Source organism: Ochlerotatus camptorhynchus, unplaced genomic scaffold, assembly GCF_037179485.1.
Source record: "Ochlerotatus camptorhynchus isolate MF236.1 unplaced genomic scaffold, CSIRO-AGI_Acam_v1.1 ptg000314l, whole genome shotgun sequence".
NCBI lineage: Eukaryota > Metazoa > Arthropoda > Insecta > Diptera > Culicidae > Ochlerotatus > Ochlerotatus camptorhynchus.
In genome coordinates this window covers 3,322,826-3,341,094 of record NW_027040802.1, presented here as the reverse complement: position 1 = coordinate 3,341,094, position 18,269 = coordinate 3,322,826, and the positions used below count along the sequence as shown (strand labels likewise).

Here is an 18,269-nt window from a genome sequence, read left to right as displayed (position 1 = left end):
ACGCACAGTCTACTCCGTCTCAAACCGTGGGCACATGATCTACTTCAAACATGGATTCACGGAAACAAAGTACTACAAGGGACAGTCCTATGGGGTTGTACGCAATGGTGACGTAGGACTACGTGGTCTTATATAATAAATCCTATTTGTCAACTGCAGCAGGAGCTTGTGTTTTGTGTAGGAATAGGAATTTGAGTGGGGTTCTCTCTGTTTATACTCTTTTGTATGACGCGCTTGACATAGATGGCCCACAGCGACTCACTAAGAGCTACTGATTCCGATCAATAGCGGTGTTCCTCCTTCTATGGATGCTCATGTGGGCTGCAGCTCGCTGCTTGCAGGCAGCCTTTCGTTGTGTACTGGAAAACAATGTCGACGCTGCTGCTGCTGATGGCAACGACCTGACAACACCACACACGGTGATTGGAACTGAATTCGATCAGCGGTTGTGGGCTGCCTTGATAGCTAGTTGCTTGCGGGGAGCCTTTCGTTGTGTACTACAGAACACCACCACTCACCACGCGGTTATTGAATAAACACCGTATGGTGAGACCGAATGGAATTCAACTTTAAAATCTGTGTTAGGGAAATCGTTTTTTGCAGGTAATCGGTGATAATTTTAATTATCATAGCAACAGTTGCACATTCGTTCAATTTTCAATAGTAAAATTAAAAAAATGAAGTCTTAAATTTGACAGATGCGTAGAAATATTTCTGATCGATTGGTGTTAAAATTATTGAAATTGGTCCAGGAGCAGTTGAGTTATTAACGTTCAAAATCTTTCATAATTTTGTTACATGTTCCAGTTTTGGTTTTCACAAAGTGTATCCCCATGTGGAAATCACAGACGTAGTCCTACGTCAAAAAAAGAACGATCTCACCAAGTCTGCAACAAGACGCTATGCCACTTTCCAGCGTAGCAATCCCAATTATAGATGATCCACTTCTTGACATGAACCAACATATACCGTTCCGGTTCATCTGTCTGAAATTCCCCGAGTAATGTTCTCCTTTGATAGGTTCAGCGATCCGCCACACCTCCATCATAATATCGAGAAGTCACGAGTTCGTTTGAGGCTCAATATTGGTTTCAAAGCCACTTGTAAAAATACACGCTGCTCGGGGCTCAGAAGCAGCCATTGCAGTACAGCCCTTATGAAGACGAACCACAAAGGAAATGTAGATCCAGCCTAGACAAAAATCACAGCAGATCCATCCAATTTGAGTATCACTGCTCAGACTTCATGGTTCAGATTCACACTTTACAAACTTCAGATCTCTATTTGCTTGACTTCTAGTTGTAGAGCCAAAGTCTTGATATCCTCAAAAAAAAAATCACTCGAGCAGCACCCAAGTAGAGAAAAAAATTAGAACAGCAAAAATAAACGTCCGACGACTTTTCCAACAGGACATGTGTAAAAACAGTACTAATGAGTTAAACTATAAACACAGACAAACAGACGTAACTCTTCATTGTGTATCTTCGTTCATGCATTTAACGGTTGATTTGAATATTATCAGTTCCGCGAACTACTCGCCGCAGCGCTGGCATCGGATCACTTTGACGTTTCTATACATTCTATAGAACTTTTATGCAATATTGTTTACGAGTTAGCGAGCAAGCTTGTTTTCCGCGAGAAGCCAGAGAGATGTCGTTACTGACGTTATATGTTTTGAGATACTATGTTTTCAAGAACAAGTTTTTCAAAGAGTTACGTCTGTTTGTCTGTGCTATAAATATTGTCGCAACGATTTGTGTGATTGATATGGTGCAAGGGGTAACTCACTCTGCCACCTTGTGACTGTGCTGATTGTTGCTGATTATAAAAAAATAATTTCTCCAAAATCTTATTTAATAATATAATATTCCTCAATCTTTTAAATTTGTCGAACCTCTTAACGGAATCCCTTTATGAAGAGCTTTGAGTGTGTTGGTTTATTTCCTTTAAATTCCGTTATTATTGCTTATCTTTTGATAGATACGCGTTTTTCGTCTACTACTTGCAGACTTCATCTGTGCCAAGTACTCAACACCACTCAAAGCTCTTCATAATATTCCTGAAATCATCAAACAAGCCGTTTTTGCAATGTATGTATGTGTATTGATAATAATTTTTCATGAGTGTTATTTTTACACATTCCATATAGGAAATGATGTTTTAGCTCTTATTGCTTTTTTTTATTATTTGGAAACCTTATCAAATGAAGCTACGACACGTTATCTACAAAAAATTAAAGAACATTTGACTAAGGTCTGTTACCAGATGTTTGACGTAGCTTTTTCGTGATGTGACGTACAGCATTTAAATCGATTTTACGAATGCAACCAACGACATCAACTCGTATTTCCAAAATAAAATCTTCAATTGGAAGACACTGAAGGCCCACACGCAATGTGGGCGGAAGCGGAACGGAAACCGAAAGTTTGACAGTAGTCACAAATGACATCAGGATGCGTAACCGAAATCGATTTGATTCTAGCTAGTTTTCAATCCGACAAGTAGGCTTGCTCAGATCGGGCTTTTCTGCTGCCACTGTCATTGCGCTTGGGTATTGAGGCAAGTTTGTTGGATTACGGTTTTTTTTTGTGGTAAATACGGGATATTTTTATTTTCTAAGAAGGTAAGTGTTTTCTTAATATAAGGCCTGTACATGAAAAAAATGCACCAGACAAAAGTGTTCGCCAAAAATTTATTTTAAGTCGGATTTTCTTAAAACTTTCAAGGGATGAACTAATACATATGGATACACGCTGAAAGCCCGTACCTTTCCCTTAAGACCCCTCATTACATTTTGTGCAATGGTGGAGCCGACCTTTTTGGTCACTTTCATCCATTCTTTCTTCAACTCCAGCTCGTTCTTAAACACCTTGGACGATTTTCGAACTTTGGCCTTCATTATGGCCCAAAATCTTTCCACCGGACGAATCTCTGGTGAATTTTGGGGGTTAGCGGTTTTGACTAGAAATACTCAGAGTGAGAGATGGGCGGAGAAAACAAAATACAATTCGGCAGCAGGGATTTGTATCTAAATTATCTTGCAACCCTTGCTAAAACTTAGCATTTCAAATGACTTTTACTTTTGATTCAATTTACGTGTAAATTAAAAATTGATTGCATCGCAATATTTTGCTCATTTTGTGGTGCCATTAATTAACCAACTAAGATCAATTAATCAATAGAGCTAGAATATTGCTTTTGATTCCAAAAACTAGATGAATTTGAGAAGCACACGAAACATAAAGGTGATTGAATTTCTGTTCGATTGCAATACTCTCAAATTTAATCTAGTAAGAATAAGAAATCCTCGGAAAAAAATCTAATGGGAATGTTCGTTTGGCTCAGATTTTGACAGTTCATTTGGCTCAAAACATTCTCTCAGCTCATCTCTTCTTCTAGTATTTCTAGTTTTGACGTAGGACTACTTCTGTAATTTCTATGTAGGGGTATACTTTGTGAAAACCAAAAATGGGACATATAACAAAATTATGAAAGATTTTGAACGTTAATAACTCAGCTGCACCTGGACAAATTTCAATAATTTTAACACCAATCGATCAGAAATACTAAAACGCATCTGTTAAATTTAAGATTTCATCATTTTTCAAAATGTCACTATTGAAAATTGCACGAATGTACAACTGTTGCTATGATAATTAAAATTATCACCGATTGCCTGGGAGAAGCGATTTCCCTAACACAGATTTCAAAGTTGATTTTCATCCGGTCTCAACATACGGTGCTTATTCAATCACCGCGTGATGAGTGGTGGTTTACTCCAGTGTACAATGAAAGGCTGCTTGCAAGCAGCTAGCTATAAAGGCTGCCCACAACCGCTGATAGCTATGCCAAGCGCGTCATGCAAAAGAGTATAAACAGAGAGAACCCCCCATAGGGTTGTCCCTTGTAGTTTCTGGTACAAAAACAACGTTATTGTCTCTGTACCAATCAAACGTCGATCGCGCGTAATGGCATGATGCCAGGTCCGGTCAAAATAATGTCTTGCCTCAGTGGGACCGTAGGAAGGGCAACAGCAACTCGGTGGAGGCACTCGGTGCGGTAAATTTCGCTGTTGATGGTACCCATTGTGATGTACGGTTTATTCAGTTTACCGCATTGGTATATGGCCTGCGATAGCAAGTATTTTTTGGCGAATTTGTCCACTTTCTTCTTCCAGGCGGAACACTTTGCCTTCAGAGCCGCGTCGCGAATCGAAAGGTTCGGATTACGCTTGAAATAATCCAACACCTTCCGGCCCTTCACAGGGTCAGCTGTCTTCGATTTTCTTCCACTTCCAACCCGCCGCTCGGTCGTCTGGGACTCCTTAAACGATTTTACCACCCGAGACACAGTTGTATGGGTGATTCTCAGTTGTTTTCCGATCCATCTCATGGTCGCAGTCGGATTTTCCATGACGGCGCGCAAAATTCTCCGACGATTTTCTTCTTGTTTCGATGACATCTCAATAACCACTGAACCGATTGTTATGAAATTTTGCACATGTAAACAATTCACTTTAAACTAGTTATATTCAGATTTTCATTGATTTTTACCCACGGATAAAAAAGTTACACACGGATAAAAATGGTGCATTTTTTTCGAGTACAAGCCTTAATGCGATGATGCTTTAAACGCTGGCCAGACTGGAGAGTTATAACATGTTATAACGGTTGTCAAATAATTGCAACACAGAAAGCACCATCAAGATAGCGCTATAACATGTTATAACCATAGAGGTAACTCTAAGACCACTGGGTCCCGAAGAAAATCATTATTATTTTTGGCTCACTCAGTACCAGAACAACGGTCCCAAGCAGTCCCAAGCTATTTCACTCACCCCTGCATGTTCTGCATCAATCCACACACCCCTGATGTTATCTGTCAAACTTTCATAGCGAATCAAAACAAACATAGTGTAGTAATAGAATTTCAACTAGAATAGGGTACGTTAATCGTTTGCTTGGGACCAATAGGCTACTAAAGTGGTGAGCCAATTTAAAATCGTTAGTTTCGTATTGATTGTTGTTATAACTCTGTAGTCTGAACGTACTATTACACAGATAAAAATTCTGAATTTTAAAAGTTATGTAAACATTCATTCACTTAAACTTGTATTTCATTTCACGCAACCGAGCAACTTGTAAACAATGTTGTTTACAACAATGGGCTTTTGTATACAATATTTGCTACATTGCATGAAATGTCTCAGAACTTTACATGATATATAATGTACACCTATATGATATGTGACGCTCCATTTATGTGCATCATACTGAACAGAAATTTACACTACTTTTCGAACTGTGTATCCGACCAAAACACGTAGTTTCGTGCATGATATTTTTGAACAAAAGGAATCAATATTTTCTTCAAACATTGATTTTGGTACACTTCTTGGTTGATGGCCAAACCACTAGGTTTGAACCATGGCTTAGAAATTCCTCTCTCCGATATGGCGATATACAGCATCACTTTCTGTACGAACTTGAATCTTACGTTTGGAGATGTTGTACAACTGTTATCTGAATAATATATCCATCATTCTCCATTGGCGTAGCTAAGTGGATGCCAAGGGGGGCTAGGCCCCCTCCAGAATTATCTGCAGTGACCCAACATTTTGCAACTACGGGACGCCGGAGTTGCCCAGGACTACGTGCAGCAGCTGGTAGTTTGCCGCAGCTTCTCGAATCAAAACAAACATTGCGTAGTACTAGAATTTCGACTAGAATGGGGTACGTTAATCGTTTGCTTGGGACCAATAGGCTAGTCAAGTAGTGAGCCAATTTAAAATCGTTAGTTTCGTATTGATTGTTGGTACTGCTGCAGCGGCAGTAGGTACTGAAATCCCGGACCGAAGAAATTACTGGTTTGACGGCGAATGCAAACTGTTGGTAGAGGAGAAGAATGCAGCACGGGCGAGAATGCTGCAACACCTCACGAGATTGAATGTGGAGCGATACAGACAAGTGCGGGACAGACAAAACTCGGTTTTCCGAAGGAAGAAGCGTCAGCAGGAAGACCGAGATCGCGAGGCGATGGAAAATCTGTGCCGCGTAAACGACACATGGAAGTTCTATGACAAGCCAAATAGTTCGCGCAAAGGCTACGTGCCGCAAGCCGATATGTGCAAGGACTTGGACGGTAACCTTCTCACGAACGAGTGTGAGGTGATTGAGAGGTGGAAGCAGTACTAAATATGACGAGCATCTCAACGGTGAAGCAGCAGAAAACGAAGATGGCACGGCAACAGACATTGGAGCACGCGCAGAAGACGACAGGCTACCGGCCCCTGATCTTCAAGAAGTTGAGGAGGATATCGGTCGGCTGAAGTAGATCTGGTGTAGATCAACTACCAAGTGAGCTATTAAATATGGCGGTGAAGTATTGGCTAGAGCGCTGCACTGGGTAATTGCCAAGATTTGGGTGGAGGAGATACTACCGGGATAGTGAATGGAAGGTCTATGGACCTTGTGGAATCTACAAAAAGGGCGACAAGTTGGATTGCTGCAACTACCGCGCGATCACACTGCTAAGCGCCGCCTACAAGGTACTCTCCCAAATTCTATGCCACCGCCTGTCACCATTTGCAAGAGAGTTCGTGGGACAATACCAGGCGGAATTCATGGGTGCCCGCGCTACCACGGACCAAATTTTCGCGATTCGGCAGGTTCTGCAGAAATGCCGCGAATACAACGTGCCCACACATCATTTGTTCATCGATATCAAATCCGCATACGACAAAATCGATCGAGAACAGCTATGGCAGATTATGAACGAGTACGGAGTTCCGGACAAATTGACGCTATTGGTTAAGGCGACGATGGATCGAATGATGTGCGTTGTTCAAGTATCGGGGACACTCTCGAGTCCCTTTGAATCTCGAAGGCAAGGTGATGGACTTTCGTGTCTGCTATTCAACATCGCGTTAGAAGGTGTGATCAGAAGAGCTGGGATAGACAAGAGTGGCACGATCTTCAGGAAGTCCATTCAGCTTCTTGGCTTCGCCGATGACGTTGACATCATTGCACGGAACTTTGAGACCATGGCGGAAACGTACATCAGCCTGAAGGCTGAAGCTAGGCGGATTGGACTTGCCATCAACGCATCAAAGACAAAATACATGAAAGGAAGAGGTTCTAGGGAAGACAATGTTAGCCTCCCACCCCGAGTTCAGATTGACGGTGACGAAATCGAGGTAGTCGATGAGTTCGGCCCACTGGTGACCGCCGAAAATGATACCAGCAGAGAAATTCAAAGAAGCATTATGGCAGGGAATCGTGCCTACTTTGGACTCCGTAGGACGCTCGCTCCGGTCGAATAAAATTCGCTGCCGCACGAATTTGACTGTCTACAAGACGCTGATTAGACCAGTGGTCCTCTACGGTCACGAGACCTGGACTATGCTCGTGGAGCGCCTTGGTGTTTTCGAACGGAAGGTGTTGCGTACCATCTACGGTGGAGTGCAGATGGATGACGGAACGTGGAGGAGGCGAATGAACCACGAATTGCACCAACTGCTGGGAGAACCATCCATCGTCCACATTGCGAAAATTGGGCGACTACGGTGGGCTGGGCACGTCGTAAGAATGCCACACGACGACCCAGTGAAAATGGTTCTAGAAAGCGACTGAACAGGAACAAGAAGAAGATGCGCGCAACGGGCAAAGTGGATCGACCAAGTAGAAGGTGACCTGCGGACCCTTCGCAGACTACGAGGCTGGCGAACTATGGCCATGGATCGAGTAGAGTGGAGACGACTTCTTCGGACAGCAGAGGACAACAAGGCCTTAGCCTGATTGGTAAGGTAAGGTATCGATTAGCTCGGAACCAAAGAGAGTACCAGAGCTTAGTCAACAAGTTGAGCACGTTTCTTCGGGACCTTCTGGTCTTAGAGATACCTCTATGATTTAACTGTACACTGAACGAAAACATTCGCAATACTTCGAATGATTATTGCATTGCTCGAGCCCTTTAACAATATGCTTTCGAATTTCAGATGATTGCCTTATGGTTGAATTCGTCATCGGCCGATGAGTTTTCATATGACTGTCATACAAATAAAGGATGATACTTATTTGAAAATTGGCTGTAAAACATACTGCGCTTGACTTGTAAATACTTTAAATAAGATTTATAATTCGATTGTTTGCATTTCCAAATTAAATAGCCATGAGCAGTCATTCTATCATGGATATAAAAATCGTTTGTTAGTAGAGGAAACTTCCTCCACCACGAAATCGACAATCTTCGAATTCCACGCTTTACCAATGTTCGTATCACCTCTGATAGCGATGACTATATTTCCACCTCGTTTTTCAGCTCAGATCAGAAAATGACATTCGATAGAATTATTTTCATCATCGTTTTGGATAATTTGCGTTATGGTGCTGAACCAATACCATGCATTTCAATTTTGGATGACAATCATTCTACAGAGAGCATTACGTATTTCAACTGAGGTCCGTTCGCTTCTCGCATCAATGTTCATCCTGTATTTAAGAGGAGCATCATTTGATTACAAAACCACTGTCATCCGATTGCACCTATCATTCGAAAAAGCAATTTCGATGTTTCGATCTCGGTTTCGATTTGAATGGTCTGAAGTTTCATTCGAACAGAGGATGATTTTTTTTTGGTACCGTGTAGTTACTGATGTCGCTAATGGTACAGTTGTAAGGCTTTCAGAGCTTGGGACGTCAGGTGCTATCGCTGTAGTTGGCTTCTTTGAGCTTTCGGTAATATGCTGCTCCTCGCTTGAGATGAAAAGAGCTTGTTTGTCAACACGAAGACGGCAGGACGTGCAAATGCGAAAACCAGTACTCAATTCTGATGCTTTGGAATACCCAATGGATTTTGATTTCTGGATGGTTCTATCCGATACACTCCTCAGCTCTTTCGAACACTTAACTTCCTCGAACGACCGAATGCACCTGATTATGTATGCTCGTTTATTCATGGTGCTTCCTGGATTAAAAAAGAAAAAATAATTGTGTTGAAAAATGATATCATTGAAATACAACTATTATTAATCCTTACCTTTACCAAATAGTGTTACACTCATTCCCTTTCAAATCGTTATATCTTTCAAGGTGTATGTGGTAGTTAGCAATCTTTGTGACCAACTGCTAGTTTTCACCATTCGAACTCCTTTAAATATCAGATTGATAGGCACAATTTCTACATTACGTACAGACAGATGTTTTTGGTGTTCACTACTACAGCGTTGAGCATTGGACTTATTATCGTTGAGGTCACTGATACGGATCTAAATTGACCTACACTCAACGTTCGCTAACTGAAACATATTTACTTTTCATCAGCTAACAAACCTGAAGCTAACGCCAAACTTTTCGTTTTCCATTTACAGTGACAAAGCCCACGCTTTAAAGAAGTCCAAGGTCAAGAAAAAGCCCAAAAAATCAAAAGCAGCTGACTCGGGCAAAAGCCGAAAATCCATGGAAGCATCCCACAGTAAACCCAAAGCAACCCAACTTGCACTAGAAGGAAATCCACTCTACCACACAATCAATGGTTACGTTGTCGATCTACGGATTGCCGCACAGCAAGACACATTTCGACTGCCGAACGGTAAGCTAATCCAGGTTCGAAGGCAACCGAAAAAGGGATCCGACACAGAAACCGATTCAACAACTCCAACGGATGTAGCCAAAAGTACTGCACCAGTCTCGCCTTCAACGGATTCAACAGAAAAACCAAACACAGAGACTTCAGACAAGCCAATCTCAGCAAAAACTGCAACCCCGCGATCATCTGCCCGAAAAGAGTCGGAATTGCCGCCACCACCAATCAAAGCACACACCGAAAAACCCTCAAAAACCTACACCAATCGACGAACGCTCAATCAGCCACCACGAACATCGCCCTCAATCCGCTCTGGGCCACTTTCTACTCAATCGTTGCCAGAGTCGAACCAACCTTGGACTGAAAGCCTCCTTAGTAAAGAAACAACAACAACAACAATTCCCACTCAACCGCTATCGCCAGCAACTACCCCATCAACACCACCGGTGACGCCCCGCCAACCTACAGCAACTGCAACTCCTTCTTCGCATCCAACGCATACCGCAGTTTTTGTCCCACCCTCGCTTAGCACCCTACAAGCCCTCATACATAAAACCCACCCAGATACCCCTTTCGGTGACCACCTGAAGGAATTCGAGAACCGACTGATCTCCACCGCAGAACTCTCCTTGCACATAGTGAGCAAAATCAATACCTTTCTCCATTCCAACCCCTACCGAAATGCAGAAGATACTAGGAATCTCAAAGACCTATACCATCACGTGGCGTACATTCTCAAGTACGCCGTAGATCGATTCAAGGGATTGGAAGACAATTGCATCCAGGATATCAAACAGATGGGATTCACCAAACAGTCCGACCTGGGACCACTGTTGAGCAAACAGACCGACAAGACACCTCCCAAATCGTCCGATAAGGAAGAGACTGCTGTAGCGGAAGCGGAAGTAGAGGAAGACGACGACTGTGCGATCATTGAAGAGCGAACCGATGTAATTGAAGTGGACTCGGACGATGAAGATGAGAGCAGCGAGGACGAGGAAAGCGACGATCAAACGGCAGAACCTGCGGCAAACACGTTGAATCCCAAGCAGTTGCGAATATGCTCGGATACGGAGAGTATTGCGCAGGATGAAGGTTCCAACGACTCGGAGTGGGTAAAGAAACAGCGACGGAAGACCGACAGTGAAAGACAGGCGCAGTACGAATCTACAGAACAACCAATTGAGAACGAAACTCATACCGAAGAAGCGACCCAGATTGAAGTGGTGATGAACGAAGTGGAGGAAACGACTATTATACAGGACTATTACTATGCGGAGGACGGCGAAGGTGAGGACGAGGACGGCGAAACAATGGAACAACCAAATCAGAGCGACGATTTGGTTATGGATTTGGAGGATGACGAGGCGAGCAGTGCACAGGTGATGCAAGAAGACGAAGAGGAGACTGAAGAATTGATCGAAATCATCGAAGGAGATATCGATCTGGATTTGGAGGATGGACAGGAGTACAAGGTTATCGAAGTGATCGATGACGATTACGAAATGTGGTAAGCATCGAAAGCTTACCTCTTGAACGAGTATGTCCTGGATTTGTACAAAGTTATCTATTTTAGCAGTTAAGTGCGTTAGATCTATAGTTATAAATATTTAACTTTGAAATGTCATGATATAATAGCAAAACTGTTCTTCACTTTCCTTCCTTAATCCGAAATAGATGAGCTTCATTACCTGCGCGTGAACGTGGTATCAAATCGATTGTTAGAAATCTGCTCACATTAGAACTCGTTCAAATATTACGTAACATAAAAAAATTGCGTTTTACATACATAAGGGGGCTTATTACGGATGTCACTTCACGGTGAAAACTCGTCAGTTGTTGTCACGGTGATTCCCATTTGATTTGTACGGCAATCACGGCTCTTATTCTCAGTATCGTTTCCTTATCACCGTGTAGTGACACCCGTAATAAGGCCCAAGTTATAGAAAAAAGCCAATTTTGCGTGACGTAATATTTGAATGGCCCCTTGATACTTTCCTCTTTGGCGTACGTTCGCACATCTTCCGCCTGAATTAAATTATCCGGGACCATGGATGCATTTTACTTCTTTGTTAACTCGCTTGCGTTCAACAGTAGCATAATTCTGAAAAAAAAAACTGCCAAATGGGGTGCTTATCTCTGTGGATTTGCTAGCGCTAGTGTACTAGCCAACTAGCACGAATTTCAGTTGCTCCTGAAATCTCATGCTGGTGGACGCTGCTGCCATAGAGGTAACACTAAGACCAGAATGTCCCGAAGAAACGTGCTCAACTTTTTGGCTCAGCTCTCGTACTCTCTTCGGTCCCAAGCTAATCGATGCACCCCTCGAAGCATAGGAAAATCCACGAATCCCTCATTTTATCTGTCAAAACTTCATAGCGAATCAAAACAAACATCGTGTAGTACTAGAATTTCGACTAGATCTACCATAGAGGTAACTCTAAGACTAGAAGGTCCCGAAGAAACGTGCTCAACTTTTTGGCTCAGCTCTGGTGCCAACAATCAATATGAAACTAACGATTTTAAATTGGCTCACTACTTGACTAGCCTATTGGTCCCAAGCAAATCGATTAACGTACCCCAATCTAGTATAAATTCCAGTACTACACTACGTTTGTTTTGATTCGCTATGAAAGTTTAACAGATAAAATGAGGGGTTAGTGGATTTTCCTATGTTTCGAGCGGTGAATCGATTAGCTTGGGACCGAAGATAGTACCAGCATAGAGGTAGCTCTAAGACAAGAAGGTCCCGAAGATAGGTGCTCAACTTTTTGGCTCAGCTTTGGTGCTATCATAGAGGTAACTCTAAGACCACTGGGTCCCGAAGAAAATCATTATTATTTTTGGCTCACTCAGTACCAGAACAACGGTCCCAAGCAGTCCCAAGCTATTTCACTCACCCCTGCATGTTCTGCATGAATCCTCACACCCCTGATGTTATCTGTCAAACTTTCATAGCGAATCAAAACAAACATAGTGTAGTAATAGAATTTCAACTAGAATAGGGTACGTTAATCGTTTGCTTGGGACCAATAGGCTACTAAAGTGGTGAGCCAATTTAAAATCGTTAGTTTCGTATTGATTGTTGGTCATAGTCAAGGCAAACCATGTCAATTGTCAATGACAATGGTGTCAGTGACGAACATGTGCAGATTTGTTTATTAGCTAAATTTGTAACGAAATTAAATGACTTGAGCAAAACAATTACATGGATCCATTTCAGTGAACAAGTATCTACGTCCTGAGCTACTTGGATAACAATAATGTGACACAGAATGTACTAACTTACACTTTTTGCTACCAGGTGAATCTTTGTCATTGACGAAAAAATGAATGAGATTTTGACGAAGGTTTTTTTGAGGATCAAGTCTGTCAGTGACTATGTGACGAACAATTTTGTCAATATCGCGCGAAAGTCTGTCAATGACAATGACAAATCTCAGCACTGGCAAGGGGTCAAAAGAAGGGTACATTTTTAGAAGGAAATTTCGTTTTGGAATTTATACTGAATACAAATGATAATTTTTTATTGGAATTTTGAAGCTTGCAAGCGAGCAAGCTTGTTTTACGCGAGAAGCCCGAGAGATGTCGTTACTGAGGTCCTATGTTTTGAGATACTATGTTTTCAAGAAAAACTTTTCCAAAGTGTTATGTCTGTTGTCTGTGATTAAACTCTCTGATTAGTTTCACTTTACTAAATTGATGATACACTACGTTTACTTTTATGGAACTATGTATTTATCAATTCCAAACCATTTTAAAGCTCTTTAGAAAATGACAACCTTCAAGTTTTCGAGCACTTCGTTCACCATTTAAAAAGTCAAAGGGTCTAATATGCAATCCAATTCAATATGCAATACCAGTCGGAAACTGTTAAACCTTATCAAAGAATTGTTCGGCCTGAGTCTAGACCTGAGTTGAAGAATTTCTCGTTATGGATTGAAAAATCGGTGCATGGAACGTTGAACTATCGATTACAAATTTATAACATTATTCCACACGTTATTATCCCAAATGGTCATTACCCCGAATCCCTTGCCAAAAGCTATTGATTACATATTTTCCTTATATATTAAAAGAAGGGAATATTCCCTTCCCTTCTTTATCATACATCCAAAGAATAAATTATTTTCTTTTTATATATTCAAAGAAAGGAATATTCCCTTCTTTATCGTTCATCCAATAATTGATTATTTCCTTTTGTTATATTTTCAAAGAAGCGAATATTCCCTTCTTTATCATATATTTAACGAATTGATTATTTTCTCTTTTATATATTAAAAGAAGGGAATATTCCCTTCTTTATCGTATATCCAAAGAATTAATTATTTCCTATTGTTATATTTTCAAAGATGGGAAACCCCCTTGAGCCATTAAGGGGCTGTTCATTAACTACGTAGACAGTTTTTTTTTTGGATTCTTGACCCCCCCCCCCCGCCCTTCCCCTGCGTAGACAATTTTCACAATTGCACAATTGCCAACCACCCACTGATTCGAACAAAAACGAGTAGGGTAGAGCGCTAGTTCGTCGTAATCGCCCATTTCCGTTCTATCGATCAGAAAAGATCAATAATATCAATGATTTCACCGTGCACAAATCAATAATAGGTTTGTTCCGATGCGTTAGTTCATTAGCTACAACATAAATCCTGTTAGAGCGCATTGTATGAATATTTACGCTCATTGTTCTCAAAACAAAAGAAGCTCTCCGAGCAAATCCCCTTTTTCTACGATTATCCGTAGGACGAAGAAAATCTAATAGCGTTTCAATGCGTTAGGACGGAATTGAAACTCGTAGAACGAATTTAGAATCAAGAAGCAGTATTAGATTTTAAACAATATCTCAATAATTTGTGACTCTTTATCAAAAGAGTAAAAATGAGTAAATTTAGAAGTAAATTTTGATATTCCATTTTTTGTTCAAACTCGTTCAAAACAGAGAAGTAAAGACCGCGGGTTGTACTTAGTAGGACGAAAATTGGATCAGAAACCCTATGAGGGTGAATATTCAAATTGAACGTTAAATGCATGTACGATGATTGAGAATGAAGAATATCTGGGAAAACACTATTCCCTTGAAAATACCATCTAAAGCAAAGCATTTCGGTACACTTTAGATCAATGATTAGCACCCACCAAATTGACATTCAAATGACGATTAATGCAATTTATTATTCTGTGTATTACTTAATGGCTACTTAATGCATTAAATTTGAGTCCTCACTACTCAAGTTACATTCATTTTTTTTCAAAGTTAATCATGTACCATCAGTGTTTAAAACGAATAGATCTCAATAAAAACAAAATACTCTGAAGCGGTGTACCTATTCTTAGATAGCTACGGATAACTACGGATAGGAATTGTTGAAGAATGAAAAAAAAAAAACATATAAGCTTAAATATCCCATTCGACATTACCGCCAACTTACACCCTAAATGGAGAATCGACATCATTTTTTTTTTCTAGGATTTTATGTGCTGTCCATTGATAAGACTTCTTAAAGTAGTGTTACACTACTTAACTTCAGAGCCCAATGATGAATATAGTAAGCCCGAAGCTTTATAAATATAAGAGACAAGTCACTATGTCTCACTAAATTATCCACTAGGGCCAGAAGAAACTATTTGTACAACTTGTCTTACTATCTAACAATCCCCATTGAACTCCTCTGGTGAGTTCACATACTCGAGATCAGCGGAGGCCGTTTTACCAACCTCTATCGGCACCTTATCGCCGGTCAGCATTTTCTCCGGCGCGTCCTGACTTCCATCCGAACTGGTAGTACCGTTCTCTTCAAGCACACCATTGCACTCTACCGATTCCTCGTCATCCACCATCGGTACGTCACCTGATTCTGTGTCGTCGGTGCTTTGCGCTAAAATTTCCTGCTTTTCGTCAGACGTGGAATTTGCTGAATCTTCTGGGACTGCTACAGTTACATCGTCATCTACTTCCATTTGTTCATCACCGGCCGGCGTCGTTTCGGCTTCGGTAGACTGTTGATCGTTGGTTTCCTCGGTAACATCCTCGGTAGAATTAATCATTTCCTGCAACTTCTGGAAGGAGTCTTCGATTTGTGCAAGTAGCTCATTACCCGTTGGTACGTCCGGGATCTCTACTGCAGGGGGTTCTTCACCGGTGGTATCTTTCGCTTCCGGAGCGTCCTCTGCGGCAGCGGATTCGTCCTTGGTGGTTTCCATTGCGGGGATTTCTTCCACGGATGATGCGGCGGTTGCTTTGACGGCAGGAGATGCATCTGTAGGTGTTTCTTCTGCAACAGGTGCCTCTGGAGCATCTTCGGACAGTTCAGCAGTATCTTCTATGACAGGTTCGACCTGAGCATCTTCGGACAGTTCAGCAGTATCTCCTGCGACAGGTTCCACTGGAGCATCTTCGGACAGTTCAGCAGTATCTTCTACGACTGGTTCCACTGGAGCGTCTTCGGACAGTTCAACAGTATCTTCTACGACAGGTTCTACTGGAGCATCAACGGTTGATACGGTGGGTTCAGCAGGTTTGGTCGTTTCGTTTTCGTCGGCACTCTTAGGAACAGGTGGTTCGATTTCCGAATTTATCAATTCTTCCGCTTCGGCGATAGGTCCATCGACAGGTGCTTTGTCCTCGGTTTGGTTGGTTTCTGGTTCCGAATCAGCGACGGTGACCGGTTCGTCGTCAACAGGTTCTGTCAATACTGGAGCATCTGGAATGTTCAGTTGGGATTAGATTAGAGGGATTGATTCGAAGTTTAAAATTATGTTGCACATTTCAAAGGAAGCTTATAAGGTCTTTTAACAAGGGCGTTGTCGGAGGGGGCAAATAACCTGTTGAACGGCAAGATCTCAAAAGGTTTCAGTTTCAGATTTTTGTATTTCCACATCTAAAGAATCAATTGAAGAATCATGAAAAGCCATTTAATGGGTAATTTGACCGAACCTTGAAAAGTGTAAGATTGAACTTGGAGGGTGAACAATTTTCAACATTCTGGAACTGATAATTTTCGAAGATCTCTGCCTAAAAAGGGGACGGAAATTAAAGGCAGTACCAAATCTTGAGCTTGAATTTTTTTCAAAATTCTGAAAATATCAAAATTGTACATGGGTATGAGCATGATTGACCGCCCGTGGATGCAACTCCATTATTGCCAGATCAGCTGTAATTACACAGAGAACCAATAGACGTTGCTTGTGACTAGCAATCATCCTCAATGTGTAAATACTGGTGATTTAAAACTAGGCAATACCAGCGCCGGCCACGTCCGAATGCTGGTCAAGAAAGGAATGTTAAAGTAATACTAGCTTTAATCAAAGCCAAGAACACCTCTGCATTTTCACGAGAAATCACTGGGAAGTTGGATATAAGGGTTGGGATTGCAGCAGGATTCGTTTTGATAAACGATAAGCTGAATTGATGTCCTAACGATTCAATAACGCGAAGGAGCTTGGGTTTTTACCCACGGTCTTCTGCTCAGTACGCAAAATCGGTCACCACTAGGCCACCGAGCTCCTTTTATCACAAAACAATTACAATCAAGTTCCCGTTCAACTTGTCGTTACTAGGTTTCGATCCCGGCGGCGACCTTACCGACGACGACAACAACTGCTCTTGAGAAGGATTTGATATGGATTTTCGATTAACACGTCTTTCCTAAATCTCAAATATTATTTCTCTTAATCATATTTTGAAAGAAAGTCGATTTAAAGTATAACTCTATAATGTGAAGGAGATTGGGATCGAACCCATAATTTTCTGGTCAGTAAGTAAAATCTGTCGCCACAAGGCCACCGAGCTCCTTATTTTACAAAACAATTACGACCCAGTTTCTCTTCAACGTTTCTACCGTAACAAGTACTCTTGAGAAGTATTTATTATAGATTTCCGATCAATGCGTCTTTCTTAAAACTCGAATATTATTTCTATTAAATACTCGTTCCTCCAACCAATACGCTTTATCTCATTTTAAGAATAAATAAGATTCACACTAAAACTCTATAATGTGAAGGAGCTTGAGATTGAACCCCTAATATTCTGCTCAATAAGCAAAATCGGTCACCACTAGGCCACCGAGCTCCCCATATCACAAAATATTACAATCAAGTACCCGTTCAACTTGCTGTTACTAGATTTCGTTCCCGGCGGCGGCGACTTCACAGACGACTACAAATACTGCTCTTGAGAAGGATTTGATATGGATTTCCTATCACGAAACACAGACGATCTTCTATTCAGTAAGCAAAAGTGGCAGCCATCAAGCTAGCTGAACTCCTCAATTATTATTTTTTAGACGTTATTGGTGTGTTCTGATTTAGAGTGCAAACGATAAAAGTCGTTAAACGAAAACACCATACGATGTTACGTATGACAGTTGGACCAACAATCAATACTTTCTTTTTCTTTACTTTATTTAACGTCGGTCTCTGTTCCGCAATCTAGTGCCAATCACCGACGGACATCGATTGCCATCCATTGACGGCAATCGAATGTGCAGGAAGGCAGCTTCCACACCTGCGTAGGATATCGTACCCATTCACAACACACATGGGCCGGGACCAACGGCTCTACTTCCCTTCCGAAGGAAGACGTGACCAGAGATTTTTATGCCTCAGAAAAATCCCACCGACCTCGGCTGGGATTGAACCCAGACCCATCGGGGTGTTATAAAGCAGTCACGCTTACCACTACACCACCG

The 18,269-nt window shown here is 41.5% G+C and overlaps 2 protein-coding genes across 2 annotated transcripts in view; one reads left to right on the top strand and one right to left on the bottom strand.

Annotated features, from left to right (window-relative positions):
- Positions 1-18,269, top strand: part of LOC135707576 (uncharacterized) — a 335,607-nt gene that overhangs the window by 2,645 nt on the left and 314,693 nt on the right. The window contains exon 3 of the mRNA XM_065229450.1: positions 9,368-11,126. Within this exon, the coding sequence (XP_065085522.1) occupies positions 9,368-11,096 (1,729 nt within the window). The 3' untranslated portion in view covers positions 11,097-11,126. The remainder of the gene's footprint in view (positions 1-9,367; positions 11,127-18,269) is intronic.
- ADD1 (ADD domain-containing protein 1) overlaps positions 14,723-18,269 on the bottom strand; it is a 38,914-nt gene continuing 35,367 nt past the window's right edge. The window contains exon 5 of the mRNA XM_065229431.1: positions 14,723-16,283. Coding sequence (XP_065085503.1) covers positions 15,229-16,283 — 1,055 coding nt within the window. The 3' untranslated portion in view covers positions 14,723-15,228. The remainder of the gene's footprint in view (positions 16,284-18,269) is intronic.